The 20,148-nt window shown below is 34.0% G+C and overlaps 1 protein-coding gene across 1 annotated transcript; it reads right to left on the bottom strand.

The window, feature by feature from the left end:
- Nucleotides 1-7,277: 7,277 nt before the first annotated feature.
- LOC106140116 (fork head domain-containing protein FD4-like) lies at nucleotides 7,278-8,045 on the bottom strand. Its single transcript, XM_013341649.2, has one exon. The coding sequence runs from the start codon at nucleotides 8,043-8,045 to the stop codon at nucleotides 7,278-7,280; it is 768 nt and encodes a 255-aa protein (XP_013197103.1).
- Between the last annotated feature and the right edge of the window lie 12,103 nt (nucleotides 8,046-20,148).

Here is a 20,148-nt window from a genome sequence, read left to right as displayed (position 1 = left end):
CAGTAATTGATACCAAGATATTTTATTACCTCGCGTGCAAACATTAAATAAATCGCTTATGAGTGACTAACTAAAATCACTAACAATTTGTCTAATGGATACCGATAGCGTTCGCTTCCTACTCATGCAACATTAACCGCGCATTACAATTAGAAATCACGAAGTAGATTAACCAACAGTATAATAGAAGAAAGAGTATTGTAAAGATGCCGGCCACAACAGCTTATAACAAAGTAGGAATGCAACAATAACAAACAGGCATGAATTAACAATGGTTACCTACGTGTCAAGTCCCACACACTCGGCATTACAAGTATGGACAAAAAAGAGGTCGCATCCTAAACGCGATACAAAAACTAGCCTGAACAAAACGGTATAGGCGGTGAGTTCAAACGCGCACCGCCGCTCATTTCACACCGTCAGCGGAGACGCCGCCCGCGCATCGTACGGCTTTGGATATCCATACGTGACTCAAACACAACTTTAATGCTATTTTAAAATTAAAACCAAATCTAGATCATTTCTTACGATTACGAGGTGGTGATTAGTCTAGTTTGTTTGTAGATACATATAAAGAACAAATTGATTAAAAGCCAACTAAATTGAATCTTTGTATTTTATTAATAAATATAAACTCGAACTAAAAAAAAAATACTGTACGATTTTCTGATTCTCTTTCTCTCATCTTTGCGCATTCCCAGTTGCACCCTCCACCATAGTGCTTAGAGGCCTGGCGCCGGCTTTCCTACATTTATCCTATATTTCCTATATTTATTATTATCTTTCTACTTTTCCCGTCAGCAGCATCTTCAGTTTTCATTCCATTGTCCGATTTTCTGAACCTATCCGTAAATATTTACAAAGTTCTTTTATTTTTGAAGATGTTGTGTTTTTGATTATGTTGTTTTTAAGTTAAGTTTTTAATCTCTCAACCACATGATATTTTCCATGTGAAAAGCATTTGAAGGCTTAATCCGCCACTGGCACCGCGATTTCACCATAACATCATAAATTGATAAGGCCTTCAACAGACGGCGGTGTTGACGGAAGCCCCGACGGAATAACGCTTCATTGGGCATGTCATTACGGCATTGTGATCGGATTAAAGCCGTTTGTCGATAGCTCTTATAGCTTTCAAATATAGACGTTCACTTGTGTCGCTAACTCTTTACTTCGTCAGATTTAGTTTTAAGTGGTCTCTTAGTTGGTTAAAAATTATTTGCTTTAAGCTGTTTATTTTTTCATTTAAATGTGTCATTGTATAACGATCGATATGATTCATTAAATGCATCTATTCCCTTCATTTAGAAGTTATTCTATACTCTATCAAACCTGGTCGGGCAAATACTGAAATATGGACAAAGGTCTGTGTACCTTCTTGATAATATCTATCCCATTCATTAGTACCTATTATATTATGATAAAGTCTGTTTGTATTGTGTGACTCAAATAAAATACTAAAATCTAGTATCCTCTATTGAAGGTCAAACAAGTTATGTTATGGTAAAGTCTAAATGTATGTCTATCTGGAGGAGGAGTTTGTTATATTAAAGTAAAATCTGTGGAGTATTGTGTAAATCAAGCCTAAGCGGGAAAATACTGAAATATGATCAAAAGTCGCCTTAATATATAGGAAATTAGTGATTTATTGAAATTTAGCATCTCTCCCCTTCATATAGAGATAGTACCTGTTATATTATAGTGGAGTCTGTGTTGTATTGTGTAAATCAAACCTGATGGGGCGAGTGGTGATGGGCGGGCCGAGTACAATCGCCGGAACCACGCCGCGGGACGCCGCGCCGCCGCTTTGCCGGCACCGACCTACACTAGGGCTGCTAGCAGACATACCTACAACCACGAATCACGTCTTGATCCATTATGGGGTAGACAGAGTCATACATTGCTATGAGACTAAGCACAAAGGCTACGTTGAGCTGGATGTCTTAATAATGCAAGTGTGATTCTTAAATTGTGTTGCTAAGTTATTTTGCCTGAAATTAGACTAGTTTATAAGCCTTCAAATTATTGTTCTTTGTTTAATTTTTCAGACAAGGTTACAACTCTTTACAGCTAATTAACCTTTCACCATAAGCCCCAATTTCACTGTGGTCTGAATAATAATTATTTAGATGTGTTTTATAATTTATATATATACTTTGTGTTTTTTATTATTTGTATATGTAACTTCAAAGCTCTCTCCATATCAAGATTTTCACACGTTTAAGTTCACACTGCCCAATTTCTATCCAATGTTACCTCTTTTATAGGTACTTACACTTCATTAAATATTTCACACAGAATTAATAACTTGCTTTTATTTACTTAACTTACCTACATAAAGACAAATCGAGCCAGCCCTAGAGATACTTTAGTGCCATAATGCACAGACACGTTTAACGCTACGACATTGTGTCTAGATGATACGAGGAACAATTGATATCTAATAGAATCACGCAAGATGACCTTAAATTGTTTGTGGTTAATAGAAAAAAAAACAATAATTAATATGCATAAGCGATACGGCGAAAAATTAAAAGGTCGGTCTTTGTGTTGGGTAATAGATAGCTATCTGCAAGTAGTACAGGGAACCGCGAATCAATGTGTATTCTGCATTGTTAATAGTCTTATATGGTTTGTGCTACACTGTACAGAATATAATATTATTATTTTTTTTTATTATCATATCTGACCGTGAACAGGTACTTACCAGTTTTCCTAAAAATATTTTTAATACGTATAATATTATAGTTTTGAGAATATATAGTGGTGTATGGTTGTGTGTATAGGTATATATATATATAATGTAAATTTGACTAAATCTGGTATTATTCTAACACCATATGGATGATGAACGAAGAATATTTTGATTCAGACGTTAGAATTTATGATTTTAAGCACAAAAAGCTTAGCTACTCAACTTTCTATAATGAGACAAGAGAGAGAAATATCTCAATAATCAAGACTTTGTCCTAAAATGTTTACAACCAATATTGTGAATCTTTCTACCAAATCACGACACTGTTTGGGTGCAACTCAGAAATTCAATTATAATAATTGACATACAGTTTGGTGATTTAACAGCGTTTAATTTTAGTAATTAATAGTTTTAATTTCAAAGCGAACATTTGATAAGTCCGACAATCTGTCATGACCCAGCTGGCCCACAACCACTGAGCTTACCTGACAGCTTTTGTTTAATCCTGATTTTTGATCAACTTCATAAACCAAACCCAATTTAAATCTTAGAACAACAAAATCAAGGTTCATAATATTTCAGCAAGGATTATCAAAGCCCTTAAGGCCATATCATGGTAGAAATAATTAGCAGTTACGGTGTCGGGAAAGCCATAAAAACGGCAAATCAACGGCGGACGGATAGGCACAATGTGTTAGATATTAATATCGAAATTATAGGCTACAATCCCAAAGGTGTTCGGCGCAAAAACGTCAACAGGAGTGCTAAGAGAGGACGATCATTATTTTCGGATCGTATAATAATCCTTTTCAAACATCTGCCTTTACAAATATTTATTATTTGGACAAGACATGCGTGTGTTTTTGAAGCGTGTTGCAGTAGACTGTTTTCTTCAAATATTGATCTGACGTCCGTTAAATGTTAAGATTTAAGTAAGTACTTACTAAACCACCAATTAATTTTTTACTTTTGATTTTTTACTTCTTGTTACTTGATTTTACTTTTTATATTTTTCCGTATTAATTGCATAGCGAATACTTACCTACAGTGTATAAATTATTAAAAACCCATTTTTTATTTTGCATATCCTTTTTCATCCCTTGTATAAATTTTATTTTATACAATATATTTACTATTTCGAAGTTAAAATAGCCATGACATACACGGTCATTAAGTCAACATCGCAGGTAATCAAACAGCCAACTACGATCTTGTTTACTTGTGTAATGGCTGCACCTACCTCTGTCAGAGGCTAGTTATTATTTTATACTTGACACGTAATTCTCACACCTTTGGTGCTATACAGACAGACAATAATTAAATTATTGTAATCGGTGTAGCCAACCCCTCAGTGTGAACTGAAGAATCTACAATTTTTTCGATATCTCCAAAATTTTCATTTTTGTCATTCTAAATGGTATGAATGGTAGCCATCATTATAGTCACGTCTATATCCCTTGTGGGGTACACAGAGCCAACAGTTTAAAAAGACTGAAAGGCCACGTTCAGCTGTGTTGCTTAATGAACAGTTCTAGTCTAAATCTAGGTACAGTTATAAAAAACTCGTTTGACGAAGAATGGAATCCTTCATAGGAAAGGTGACCGAAATATATATCTATCCGTCTAGGAAGTACCTACTAAAAAGTCAATATCTCGAAAAACTTTTGTTAAGTTTCAAATAAGAAAATTTCCAGTCTTTTTTTAAGATAAGTAGTTTTACTAACATTGTAGCTGGCAACACTGTTCAGCAATGACGAAACAGTAATACAAATAGGTATAATTAAGTACAGTTGTGCAAACACTACTTTAACAGTTGATTAAATCAATTTATAGACTAGGAATTCCCACAGTTTAGCGGATAAACAGGCTGTCAATCAGTTAACCTACTGCGCAGCAATTATTGATTTTAATATTATGTTACTAGGCCTTTATCGAGCGCCGTGTTTACCTTGAGTCATACTTTATAGTCGTTTGTTTTAATAGATTTATTAGAAGAGCCCTCTTTGAGATTCTAATCACACCTAGATGTTTGAATGCTCACAAGAGTTGAACAGGTGAAGGGAGGAAAATATTATGATCAACTATCAGTTTGTTCCATGTATAAAATTATATCTACATCCCTTACAGGGATATACAGGAAAACGGTATGTTAATGTTTCATCTATAGGTACTCCTAAATGTTATCAATAAATATAATATAATTAGGTATTTAGTATTTTTGCCTTAAACGGATAGAGGGACAACCGTAAAACAACAAAAAAGAATGTCTTTTGTCTGTATGTATGATTACCTACTTGATCATGCTTATCACCGAAAGTACTGAACCAATTTACTTAAAACTTACACAAAATGCTTTGTTATTACTTAGCATAACATAAACAGTTTGTTTCAATAAAAAATGCTATCGTAATTTAAATGAACTCAAGGCATCAGTGAGGTATTTTTAAATCTACCTACATATAAAAGTTTGTCTGTTATAACCTGCTTAGTAATTTTGTTTTTAATCGTTTTTTGGCATAAGTATTTACACTACTTAAGTAAAATATAAAATAAGTAAGTAGCTCATGAAACAACTACCTATATATATAATCTGTCATCAAGGAAGGTGCGAGTTAAAAAAAAGATAATTAAATACTTATTAAATATTATTAAGAAGATGATCCATTGTTCTTGTATAAAAAAGTATGTGTATATAGAAGGCTAGCTTTGGACTAACGTTAGTCCAAATCAAGATTAAACGATTGAGCGATTTGGGAGATTTCCCTTCAAGATTTGATTCTTTGACACTTTAGACCTTTCATTCGATCTCTTTGTGCCGTCTGCCTTTTTAATTTTTGCCGTTTTCATTGTTGTTATTTTATTTATTCTTTCAAAAATCTATTCAATCAATATTTACACCTAAAGAGTAACTTTAAAACTATATCTAAGCATATCCACGAATACCTAAGTATTCAACTTGCACAACTCTCGTAACGAGTAAAAATTTAAATTACAAATGATTTACCAAATGAATCAAGAACACTCACACATTGTCCCTATATTACTGGCTGGTTGTTGTAGCCAAGTTTAAATTTAGAATTTTGTAGTTGAACCGTTGCACTTTGGTTGCACTCCTCGGATTCCTGCGTAACAAGGCCAGTGCTGAGTCACCGAACTCATCCAATAACACGAACTATTAGAGGACAAATGCGGTGGACGCGCCATGTTACACCGTGAAAAAGACCACCGGAGGAATAGCTTTTTATCATTGGCCAGCACGCATTTTGACGTTGGGGGTAAAACCACCCACGTTGTATCTAATTCTTAGGTTCCTTTAGAATATATTTTTAGGTAAATTTATGTATATTGATTCCTTGCTTACAGCACTCTAAATTTTATGCTGCAACCTAATCACTGTTTTTATGTCTCTGGTCTTTAAAAGTACAAACTTTTGCACAAGCACATTTATCAAGAGAATCTTAAATGATGGTTAAATCAATATTGTTAAAAATTTAATAAGTAAATAATAATTCCAAGAGAACACTCCTCTAACAAGGAGAATAATTGTTAATCATTTCCGAGGACAAAAATGGATAAAAGCAAGCTCATGATCACTTTTTAAAGTTTATGTTAGAATCAAAAACCCAGACATTAAAAAATCAGTTAATTTTAATTAAACAAAGGCAGTTTATAAATTGCAGCATTAATATTAAACGTAGGTACCTACTATTCTTTTTAACAGCGATTTGATTCTGATTCTAATTTGGTTATCTTGCTATAAATTTTACTAAACCCAATTTAATTCAATGAAGTACCTATGTATTATTAACGCATATAATAAATAAAACAAAAGCATACAGTTACAAGATTATTTCATTTAATTTTCCTACTCGTTATAACAATTTAAACAATATTTACAGTCAATAGGTATTTATTCTATAAAATAATAAAATTAAATTAATATTTCTTTTCTAAAATAAATTAACAAATATACTTAAGTAGGTACAACAACATTCAATAATACAATTAGGTATATTTATTTACACAAGTCTGATGCATAAAGTATTAAAATGTCGATTTAAAACCGAAAAAACTATGGTAAAGATACCTACCTTTCGACCTAATTTCGTTTCGGCAAGACATTTTCGACTATTACCTACAATTTTTTTAACAAATATAATTACATCCACAACATTCATTATTATTAATACCTTCATTTAAATTTCTACAAATACCTAACTACAAGTGAGATCGCTAAAACAATTTGATCTGCTTTCTATGAAAAATGAAACACTGTATCTATGGAATAATTATATAAATATAATTGTGTCGTTTGATATCTACAAAATTATATCCAATTAGATTACAGAAAAAAAAAATGATCAAAATCTAAAATTCTCTAACTGGGATGACTTTATACATCTTATATTTTTTGTATTCTACAATTTTCAGTTCGGCCTTTTTTTGAACCAAAACAGTATTGTTATGGAAATAACACTAGCAAGTACTTTTAATTCAATGTCAAATATGAATGTCGGTACTTACATACTTAGATTCTAGCATTGCACGATAGTGTAGGGTAGCTACTCAGGATCCGCGGATGTCACGCGACCGGCAGCGGCGGCGGCGGCAGGTAGCAGGGGCGCAGCGCGTGCGCCGCCGCCTGCAGCAGCTCGGCGTGGTATCTGTGAGCTGCCACTAGATACGGCGACGGCATCGATATACCAAGCCTCGGAGCTGGCTGGACCAGCATCGGCTGCGGAGGCGACGGCGACGAACGCGGCGGTTCGGGCTCCAAAAGCGCATCAATCGTAAAAGCCCGGCGAGGTCTCTCCTTAGGCAACATCGTGATTGATGTCGTCTCTGGCATTTCAGCTGGCTCTGGACTCAACTGGGCGCACATTGGTGGTGTGTATAACGTGGCACTAGGAATAATCTGCGGTGCCGGCGGTGCGCTAGCTTGACGTGCTAAAAATGCCCTATTGAAGTTGGCGAGGGCTGCTAATTCGGCATTCAAATTGTCTTTTTCTCCTTTCTGGAGCTTGAACCGTTTTCGTCTCCGAAGTAGCGAGCCGTTCTCGAACATGTCAAAAGCTTGCGGGTGCAGAGTCCAGTACGCTCCCTTCCCGGGCCTGTCTGGTCTTCGCGGGACCTTCACGAAGCAGTCGTTGAAGGAGAGGTTGTGCCGGAGGGAGTTTTGCCAGCGCTGCGTGTTCCTCCGGTAATACGGGAAACGGTCCGTGATGAAACGGTAGATCTCCGACAGCGGCAGCATGCGTTCCGGCGAGCTCCATATTGCCATAGCCGTCAAGGAGATATATGAATATGGTGGTTTTTGATCGCCATAAGATTCACGCGAAGGTCGCGGCATTATCACTGTCACCGAGATCAAAAATTATATGAGTTATAATAACAGAACAACAACACGTATGTGTGATCACGTCACTTCAATGCAGAGTGTGGAGTGTAACTGAGGCGCGGAGAGCCCGCCGGTCGATCCGCCCGCCGGGTAACATTACCGCTGCGGGGTGCACGGCCGCCTCCATGCAGGGCCCGCTATTGGTCCACCCATCGACCAATCAAAGCTCTTTACTTTCAGGTATGATGTCGGCTTTCGCTCCACTAACAAGGAATTTAAATTGATATTATGTTTATATTGCCTCCAAATATCTTTTGTGATGACACCGCTTTTTATTTAGCGTATGTAAATTACGATGATACAGAAAAAGAGATTTGAATTATACACCAATTCGACGATGAATGAGTATTATTAAAATTCCCAGCATTGTATAATAATTTTACCGGCGAGATGAAAAGGTTACAGAGAATTGATATGAATAAGTACTTTGTACCGTAAGTGAATTTGGAATTATAAATGAGACAATTTGTCTATTAAATTAATATAATAATGCAGTTCAGAAAATAAGAAAAATATAAGATAAGTACTTAGGTAGGTACCTACTTACCTATTCGATATGATACAAAATGATTTTGATTTATGAATATAAAAAATGCCGAATATTTTAATACTAAGTAATAGGTTCTGGTGAATTTTAATTCATTAGGTATTCTTTTAACTGGGCACAGTATAAAAATATTTTTTTAAACGTTAAATCATTTTATAAAAATCATTTTAAAGGAATAAAATAGAACAATAAAAATAAAACTTCAATATACTCGTAATTAATATAAATAACTACGTATTTATTATTTATGTTGCTCAATAGGTAGCGTGTGTGACGTTGTTTTGAAATTTTCCAATAAGTAGGTTACCTACCTACTTACCTAAAGGTATGAAGGTTAACTCAGAATCATGCGCACAGTCTAAAGTAAGTAAGTACACAGTTTTTTATAAGTATTTAAAATAGTGCTTTACCTAATTATTTTTTTATACTTTTTTAATTATGGTTTTTTAAACGTTTCTCATGAGCACACATCGCATGGACAGACACCACATGATCAAAAATTAATATGTACCTACATAAACAGAGCCAACAGTTTTGAAAATACTGATTGGCCACGTACTGCTGTTTGTTTGATCAAAAATGTAATTATTATTTTATTTAATTTTTCCTTTAACCTGTCAAGAGACTATAAGATATTTTTATGCAGTAAAATCTACTACCTACTCATGGAAAGTATCAAGATAATAATGATGTTTTACTTTGACATATTTATAAGTTTAATTGTTATGCCTTTAGATAAAATAACAGACTTATAAGGCAATTTAATTAATTAATATATCTACCTAATTATAATTATACAAATAATAAAATAATAATAATATTAAAAGTTGTGGGAATAAAAGTAAAACAGTGCGGAATTATATCGTAAATCTTCTTATTTTATTGGACTTCTTAAAAACACATCTTATAACGTCTTACATCGTACCACAGACTCACTATTCTATATCTTAATGTTACCAACGTAAAAATAAGGTTAGCTAACAAAAAGGATTTAAATAAAAACAAAAACTAAACATCTCCCACACGGCCGTCCTGCACATTCATCTGACCCAGATGAACAAGTGTTCAAATCAGCAAAGCTTGTTGTATAGGTAATAAAAAGACTTTCCTTTTTAGCAAACAATCACCATCCATATGAGCGATAAGCTTCTTTTTATTTCTGTAATAATTTCTTATATTTTCTTTTTGTATTTTCTGTATTGGTTCTTCAGCATGCAGTCTTAACTCATTTCTTTTCTTATTATAAATCTTTAATTTTTCTTCATCTATAAATTTCATAAATTCTTTGTTTCCAACCTTCATCTTTGACCCAGAATTATTAATAACTTTTTTCATCTTTTCTTTCAGGTTTTCTATAAAATACTCTCTATTAACAGGTTCTTCAATCTTCGTGATTTCAAAATGTCCATATTGGTATTTCTTTCTTATTATTTCAATTGGCATTTTCTTTAGAAAAAACGCAGCATCTTTTTCTTGACAAAGAATTCCTCTTTTCAACATATAATTTGGTACTTTCTTCAGACGGGCAGCAATCTTTGTACGCATCGTCCAGACTGAATTTCTAATTAATGCGTCTGCATTATTAAGTTCCATTTCTGATCTGTGTTCTATTTCATTAGTGTACTCTTCCAGGAGCGGAGCCCAGCGAGCTACACGTAAGTCTTTCTTATGTAATGTTCTTTCTATTGGAGGTAATGGACGCGGATCCTGACGGATACCATCTTCATCGGTAAGTACTAATTTTATATCAATATTACTTTCTTTCATCTTTTCTGCATTCTTATATTCTTCAAACATTTTATTAATCTTTTTAACAATTGCTTTATTTTCAGGGTTATGATCTTTATAAACAGCATTATTTTCTTTAACAATTCGTGTCAAGCAAGGATTTTTTTCTAGATAAACGCCCTCTGCAGTAAACTTGACTTCAAATTCTTTAAGAAGAGGATTTCCAAGGATAATGCTAACAGGTATACAGTTATCTTGTACAACATAGAATTTAAAATCGGTATTATAATCATCAATCGCAACTTTCGCGCTCAAAAGTCCTTCCGTGCGTAGTCGTTTTCCTGCTATCCCAGTAAGTTCTGTAATAGTATCTTTGTCATAATTAGATTCATCTTTAATAACTTTCATTACTTCAGATATGCTCATTAAATTAACATCGCTTCCGGTATCTATTAGTGCTATCTTTTCAAAATTATTAACTCTAATTCTCTTGTATGGAATTTTAACTTCTTTATCTTCTTCTTCAATCTTAATGTTGGTATTACCATTTTGAATATTCAGCACTTTCTTAGGTGAGTCATTACATTCTGTTCCTTTGTGACCAAATTCATTGCACCTAAAACATTTAATACCTTTTGTGCATGCAGGTGCTTGGTGATCAAGATCTCCACATTTAAAACATCTCTTCATAGTCTTGTTCTTCATTGGTTGAGTAGACAACGGGCTAGGCTGGTTCTGACATTTTTCTTTCATAGTTTTATAAATGTCTAACTTTTTTCTAAATTCTTTAAGGTTCGATGCACCATACAAAATTGCTTTATTCGTTTCAGTATCCTCAATGCCATCAATGACATATTCCATAAGTGCTGCATCTTCAATGTTTCCATGGAGTGCACATTCTTTCATATGAAGGAAGTATTGCTGGTAAGATTCATCTTTTTTCATTTTTCTTGAGCTAAGTTTCTTATGTATAGCGGCACTGTTCAACTTAGCGCCAAATTCTTCATCAAGCTGTTGTTTCAGGTTCTTATAATCCCGTACACTTCCGAGTGATCGTAGAAATAGTTTAGCGGTTCCGGTGAGTAATCTTTTAGCATAAATCAACTTTTCAGTTTCCGACCAGTCCATCAACTGCGCAACATCTTCAAACTCATCGAACCATGTTGAAATCGGGTAAGTATCGTCTCCGCTAAATGTCGTCATCGATTGTTCGATGTCTCTGAAAGATATTTTGGGTGAGTCATCACGAGACTCATGTTCTTCCATATTATCCTTTACATCCTTCTTCGGCGGCATTTTGTTGTGTTGTAAAGAGATTAACTATTTAAAATAATAAAATGTCAATGACTTCGTAAACAACTTCAGTTCAGTGTCCACAGTACCTACTTATTGAATAAAGGGATCAGTGACAGTATCGGGAAAATAGCACTGCGTCGGTAAAACAACAAATAATTATAATTGTATATTTTTAATATTAAGTGCCTTTGCATTGTGCACAAAATATTTGATGTAGGTACCTAATAAAAATGTTTGATGTTTCAAAAAATATTATTTTAATTATTATTGACTTCAGTGCAGTTCAAAGTCTATTTGCCTGATGCGCAGCAAAGTTGAGGACTATTATTATTTATTATTTTTATATTCTTGCTTTAAACGACTAATATTATCGTAAGATATATATTATACTTAAGTGAAAACTTAAATCAATAACAGGAATGTGAAATAATATTAATTACTTTACCTAAGTAAGTATTTGGTACAAAAACTCCACTTAACCGCAGCAGCATTATCTACATCTACCACAGTTAAATACTTACTCAGTTTCTAAATTTAGATAAACTTACTTTTATTTGGACAACGAAACCAATGAAATATTTCAGAAAGCAGTTGCACAATAAATAACCAAAGTGTTGACTTTCGAAAAAACAAAAAATCAAACGCAGGCGCATCGGTCACGAAATGTATTTTTTTTTAAGATTTTTTACCTCGATACCGTTCTATATTCTGTGATTGGCGGAAAGGTGGACGAACTGAGACAAAAACAGCCGGCGTGCCGGTGCCCAGAAGCAGAAACTATTTACAATTTTTACGAGTTTTTGGGTAAATGGAAACGTGTGGGACGTGCTGTCTGCCCTTTTATATATCTATGGTAATGATACTTATCACATTTTTTCTTACCAAACTCTTACAAACTTTTTAAAATGCAAACAATTGGGAACATGCACCACGATTAAATGATTAAACAGTAAATGCACCTTCATCATTTCTTCTATTGATGATTCTATTCAACAATCCTTCCCCAACATAGATCAGTATAAAACAGATTAACTTTTAAATAGAAAGGGCTTAGGTATCATCATACTGCAAACAAGCTGAGGCTTAAAAGAAATAATATTATGTAAGCATATTGAATGAAACTGAAATATATCATCAATCAATAATATAAGAAACTCTCTGATTAGGTACTGGGCCTAGGACGCTAAAATTTCCTGTTTGTTCTTGGGAATGTAAGGAACAGCTACTTAAGTAAGTAAGTACTTACTTATATAAAAATTCCTAGGTACTTTTCTATGAAAAGAGGAATTATACTAGATTTTATATTGTATTGTGGATATGGTAATCTAGTACGATATACTACAATATAAATCTGTTTAAATTAAAATTATGATTTGATTCTGAAGCTTGTCTTCATTACTCAATATAAATGTACAGGACAAACTAGCCCTAGTATTTTATAACGACATAAAATCCGTCGGCGGTCTTTATGCCACCACACACCAAATACATAGATATCACACTCACTCGCTGTCAATTTAATTTGATCTGGGTATTTCTTACGTGTCTTCTTTTTTGACTGCTTATTTTTGGTCCTGAGATGCTCTCCTTCTTCCTCCTGATGTAAGCCCTGATTACATCCTCACCTCTCCGAGAAGGAGCCCAGTGTGTGTACCTATTTAGACCATGATATTGAGATGCTCTACCCTGTCTTAATTGTCCAAATTAAATGTCATAACATAATGTCAACATTATATAATTTTGTTCGTTATAGACGAGTCCAAATATATGGAATATTGGTAATTATGATATGAGTTAAGTAGATAAAAGTTCCTGAAGGAATTAAGATCATTCATAGGTACATTAAATAATCTGTTCCAATGAAAGTAGCGAAACTTAAGTGGAGTGGGCTGGTTATAGTCAGATAAACCGCATTCTGGTGCAAAGGGTTGCTGGATTGGAGATCATGGAATGAAAAGTGAGAGGAAGGCCACAAGTGAGATGTATTGATGATATCGTAGTGAGCATCAGTACCTATAAAGAAGTTGCCACTTAAAAGAAACGCCACTAGTATTACTTATAATGTATCACCGAAAGGTAATAAACAATCGACAAAGACTTATACTTAGGTATATTTTTATCATATACTTATAATCCCTATATAAGTGACATATTAATTTCCGTTATTCTTTATTAATAACACGATTTTAAGTAATTATTTCCAAGAATTACATCCAAAAACTTAATTCACAAAATTCGAAAACTCGGGAACAACAAGCTGTAATTGGAAATAAATTTATATCGATACGAATATCTCAGCCATTTTCTCCGCGCGCTCTATAAAAGGCTTTACTTCGCGTAATTTTCTTTTGCAATTGGAACTTTAGCTGAGACTGTTAGAGTTTAATGTGGATTATCAGCGGTCAATCATCAGTCATTGTAAGGGTGTGTTTATGTGGACACCGAGTATAGTCCAACGAGTGCAAATTCGTCACGGATGGTTATCGAGGAGGCGAACGATAAAGGCCGTGGATATTTTATTATTACGGTCCATCGTAAACCGGACCAGACGGTCTGAGATGAGGTCTCACGCCTCGCCTCACTCGCGCTAATCCTCGCTTAACAAGTTTGACCGATAAATGTCCAAAATTAGAGATTATAATAAAATCATTCCTATTGTTCTCTTATCTTTCGTACGTGTTCCCTTCCGATATCTAATACACCTTCAGCCGTTATGTTTCAAGATCCGAGGCCCTCATCGTAAGATATTAAATTCTTCAAAAATTTTTGTACCTACACCGACAGAATAGATAAACTAAGTATGTCTTAAAAATGATATGTGCAATGCGTGATATGCGTAATACGTAAGCAGTCTAACTGCTGGGTTTCATGTTCATTTTATGGCCAGGCACTATGTCGACGGTAGGACATCGAAAGCATTCTTATCGACAATTTCCTGAAATTAAGTTATGTGTGGTGGAATGAATCCACTTTAAAATTTTAATTAGATATACTTAAAATTTTCATGAAATCAGTTTGTCTTTTATCAGACATGGTTTCCAAAAAGAATACCTACTACAAAAAAGGCTATTTTTGATTCGATTGCGACCCCATGAAATCTTTTGCTTTTTCTCAATTAAGTACATAAAAACACCCAATAATTAGATTTTTGGTTCCCATCACGACACAAATGATCTTCTGACCTTCGCGGCTGGAAATAATCTTACGAAAAAGTGGCAGAAACCTTTCAAAAGGAAATGTCTCTATATAAAAACTACAGAAAACTGCAAGAGAGATCTATCACAGATTTAAAACTCCATAATTATAGATCAGACTCAAAAAATTGGTAATGGTGGACATTATTCGTGCATCAACCAATGTCGATGCAATTACTTAATCAATATCATGTTGATTGATTGAACACATGAAATGAAATAACCAAAATGACAAGAACGAAAAAGACAATTGCTACGAGTAATTGTTAAATCTTTAAACACTAGTGGCTCAACTTCTTGATGGTTCCAAAAATGCCTTATCACATTCTTTTTGGTAAAGTTGAACAAAATCTCAGAGGATTATCGCAAATGAAGCTCTAGGTATAGGTATTAAATGCATCATAATGGTAAATGACAAAGATATTAGAGTAGAAGAGCTGAATACTTTTTGATCTTATAGGTACCTACATTAATTATTTGCACCCTGTAAAATAAAAAACGGTCTGTCCTAGGAATAAATACCTACCTACTTCTGTTAGAAAAAGAGACTGTTTTTTTTTGGTCACTTGTGTAAATTGTTAATATGCCCGTCACGAACATACAAATCTTTTCAAATCGAAAGTTTGGGGCGAACGATTACAAGTCAATCAGACTAATCAGAATTTCTCCATCAGTAATAATATCGTTATGGCTCACGGCTTCAAGTTGAGTGGCGGCCGCTGTTTTCTGTCGCCTCTAATTAATTCTAGGCACACCATCTCCAAAACTCAAAAAAGCTCTCAGGGTGCGTCCGTCATTACTTGCATATTTTTTGTTCAAAGTAGATCGCATTTTTTCGCGCGCCCTCGTCTTAGCCAGAGGGTGATTTATGATAAAAGTTATAAGCCGCATTTTTAATATCAACGAGCCTTTTAAGACGCCCTTTGAGAGATGCCGCTCGCAAGATAACCTAATTAACAAACGTTATATATCATTGGGATGTGGGCGAGCGCAAATATGAGATTTTATTTATTAATGGACCTCGGAAAATTGGTTACGAATGTGCAGCCAATGTTATCCGCTCATATATTGAAGTGGACTTAATTGGTTCTTATCTCGCATCTGCAAATCGTTGAGATCGCAATTTGAACGTATGAACAGGTTGTAGGAATGACCACTCATTTGTATATAAAAATATGTGTTAAAGTACATGGTGACTAAAAGGGTTCTGAATAATTTGAGCAGACCTTTCGAATATTTAAAATATGATTATTATAGGATTTTGTCTGGTTGAATCTGTCAACTGATTTGTTATCGAATTAGTATTAGTGCCGTGCCGTATTGTGCCTTCTGGCACCAGAATAAAAAAGAATAGGCCACTTCATCTCTTTCCCATGGATGTCGTAAAAGGTGACTAAGGGATAGGTTATGTGTCAGCGATTTTGTATAAGAGCGACGAATGAATGACGCGTGATCAGTTACTGCGCACTGGTCCTCACACGTATACGTAGTTGTTGAAAAATTAATTCATTAATAAAAGATATAAAACAACTTATTATTGAAGATCAGTGGCGGTGCTCCCAGTAGATTAGGACCCTCATACTACAACAAATTAGGCACTCAAGAATATTTTAAATTAAACAAACTATTTAATTTTTACATATTTAGAAGAAGCCTATAGGCTTATAAACTTGGGATTCTTATTTTTTTTCTTTTCTATCTATATTCTTATTTATGCACTCTTAAATTGACCCAGAATTATTTATCTGTTTGCTGTTTCAAACAAATAATAGACTAGAAACTGTTTTCAGTGTTAATTCAATTTTGCCCAGCACTTCGCTTCTTTCGAAATTATAAATAGCTTACTTTTGATATGGCTACGTGATCTTAATAAATTAATCACAAATTTAGACTTATTCTCTTCAAATGTGTCAAACACCTTTTCTTTATATGCATATCATTTACAAAAATTTTTATTTTCTGTGAATAGGAGACTAATATGCTTTTTTATACACCCTTGCAAAAAAGCCGATCGACCTTAAAACTTTTGCATAATTGAGTACAGAGTAAGACAAATTCAGTTCATGTATATTCATGGAATAATTTTAATGTTTGTTCCAAATATTAGGGAGTACATATGATCGTTCCGTAGATAAGATTTTATTAAGAATAAAAAAGCAGACTTGAGTGAACCGAGAGCAATCGCAATCCAAATTTTTTTTTAATTCTCTACAAACACTATTTTTTATTTCTTAATTTTATATAGGCAAACAAATTGTAGTAAGTTCATTTTTTTAATGTTAGCATATTATGTTTTTGTGCTGCTATTTAATGCAGGAGTTTCATATTTTGAAGTCCTCATTACAGTTGTTTCGCATAAAGGTATTATATTAAACTTCGGCGTTACCTTTCCATGGGTTCAAATTACCTAAATCATTGTGCGAGTCCAAAATGTTCGTGTAAACAGAGGACTGAAACGTCGCGCAGGCAGCGTGTGAGCGAGATGTGATCTTTCCTCTGTAATAACCATCTCACGTAACACTTGTTCTTGTAAGTTCAAACCAGCCGTCCTATTACCGACGAAACTGCTTTCCAATGTTCACATTTAAAATAAGGCATATTTATCCCTAAATTTTGACTCTAAAGTGAAGCAATAGAGTATACATTCCCTTGAATACACTTGTACGATAAGACGTTCTTAAAGGGAACGGTGAGAGCAAGTCGGCGTTAAAGAGAATCCGATTATTGTTATTGAATTACATATCATGTATAATGGTCATAGTGTAAGTTATACAGTACATCAAGTTATAAAAGTTTCATCCACAAAAAAAGAGTCTAATTGAAAGTTTTTTACGCTTCTGCTAATGGCCGATATTAATATAGCATTTTGGGTTGTCCAATTGCATAAAATTTTTAATAGGAAAATTTATAGCTTATCAGCTTAAAGACGAATTCTTAGTTTACAAGTCCTTCCTTTAATTGACCTTTACAATCAACTCCTTTGCAGACCAGCACCAAAAGCAAAAAATAGTTATAAATGTTATTACTTTTTAAATATCCTGCTCCGTCTAACAGGTCGTAGCTATTCATATTTGGGTATCAATTGTTGTTGGTTAGAACACTAAAAAGTGGAACGAGGTAGGTAAGTACTTACAACTAACACACACTCTATGTATTTTCATCACCACCATGGAAGTAAGTACTTAGTAGTTATAATACTGTTACAATATTCTATTCTGTGGCACGGGGCGTAGCTAGGCCGTGTTTGTGGTGAGTCGCGGCGCGTGTGTACTGAGATTAGATTGACGGCCGCCGCCACAATGCAGCCTTGCATAATTTACTACTCTGTGATGTACTCCAACACCACTCGCTGTCAAATGTCGCTCATGCCTTAACGATAGTTGTAGAAAGTCCAATTTATCAATCAATTGTAATTATATTATTATTATTTAGAACATTAATCGGATTTTCCTGTTCTAAAATTATTTGTTAAAGTATGTTATTGGTAAGTAATGTAAATCTTTATAGAGTATACAAAAAAATTACAGAAAAAAATATTTATATGACAAAAGGCCTTATCAGTATGTATGGCAAGTTCATAGTTATTTTTTTTACTTGTTGACTTCATCTAGGCGATGTAATTTTACCACAAACCAGGTTTTAAGTAAGATGAATTTATTTAATGATGAAAATCACATCTTATTTAATTTATAAGATTTTTTGTGATGCGTGTATATGCAGACAACAGACAGACACTCCATTCCATTCCAACAATTATACTAATCTAAACAAAAACTGAAGACCATTTCCAAATCACTAATAAAGGAAAAGCGTATGTAACAGCTGGAATATTAAAAAAATATAGTGTAAAACTGAACATGCATACATTAAACTAACAAACAATACTGTAATAGCCGCTTACCATTACAAAGACTATTTATCAGAGGGTGTCAGGGAACTCACGCCTAGCACTACACATCCAAGTTTATGTTAGTTTTCCGCTAAGCGCTGGTTGAGCAAACTGAGGCCACGGCACGCAGGTCTGCCGGTCACGACACTGGGAGTCCTATTCTCAAAATTCGTGATCTACAAACAAATCGTGAGATATGTTATTTGTTCTATCTCTCTAATTTGTTTTATTTCTTTGATACTGTAGGAACACATTGCAGACTCGGCTACAAGCATTCTAGTTTATACAGCTATCAGTTCAACAACAACAACAACATTACAAAATAAAATAAGCAAATAACAAACTTTAATTCAATGCCTGTCTCTCCCATCTCATCTTTCTATGTTCCCATTTTCTTCGGGTAAATGCATATGTTCGACTTAAGATCCACTTTCCGATATTTTTCTTCCCAATTTTTCTAGTCTAGAACGCCCTCAGTCTCAGTTTTAATATCGTTCACGCATGATATCACAAATTAAATGATAATGTAAATTATTGTAAGGGGCCAAGATTATCTCCAGAAAATTTAGTCCTTGGCAGCAGTAGAAAAATATCAATTTTCATTTAAAATCTAAAAGTTTCATTCGACACACGTTTTGGCTCGGTATAAGTGAGGCGTAAAATTTAAGAATAGGTGTCAACAGGTCAGGCCATTCTGCACTGGTATGATGATTAACTTAAAGCAAGATCCATTGAAAGTTGTAGTAATGTAACATTTGTACAAGCTTTGATATGCCCGGGTCTTGTGTAAATATTCCTTATCACAAGTTTTATACTTTGGGTACTCAATCCATATAAGTATTTTGACTTGTATATATTTACTTACTTACATAAAAATCCTAACTCCTATTCCAATAGTGAACCGGCAATGAAAACTTTGCACATCGAAGTTCCCGCCAGATGGCGTGACTGTACGCGGAAACGGAAGCGCCGGCTTGTACTGGTAATGAATTTGCGAGGGCGGGCGGCGCCCAGCAGAATAAATTACCTTGTATTCCATGTTTTGTTTTAAAAGCCTCAATGGCGGTTGTTTAATGTATGAGATAATAATTAAATCAACTCGCGATCACTAAAATATAATTTAACTAATCTCACAATGGTTTCTCTCTAAGTGCTTTGATTAAACTAATTATATTTGTATTCTTTTAGTGTGAATTGCATAGCATTAGGTTACGTTTTTGGCTATAACGGTAATTATAATACGGTGTTGAAATATTAATAATTGACAACGGATTATGGTTTGGTTATTATTAAAGTTACGTGGTAGAACTCACATTTAATAGGCTATTTTACACCATGTAAAAAAAAATATAAAAATGCACGTATCTTATAGATTTTGTAAAAAATAAAAGAAAAACATCG

This window comes from Amyelois transitella, chromosome 3 (assembly GCF_032362555.1).
Source record: "Amyelois transitella isolate CPQ chromosome 3, ilAmyTran1.1, whole genome shotgun sequence".
NCBI lineage: Eukaryota > Metazoa > Arthropoda > Insecta > Lepidoptera > Pyralidae > Amyelois > Amyelois transitella.
Note: the sequence above shows the minus strand (reverse complement) of the source record. Positions and strands in the feature narration are given on the sequence as shown.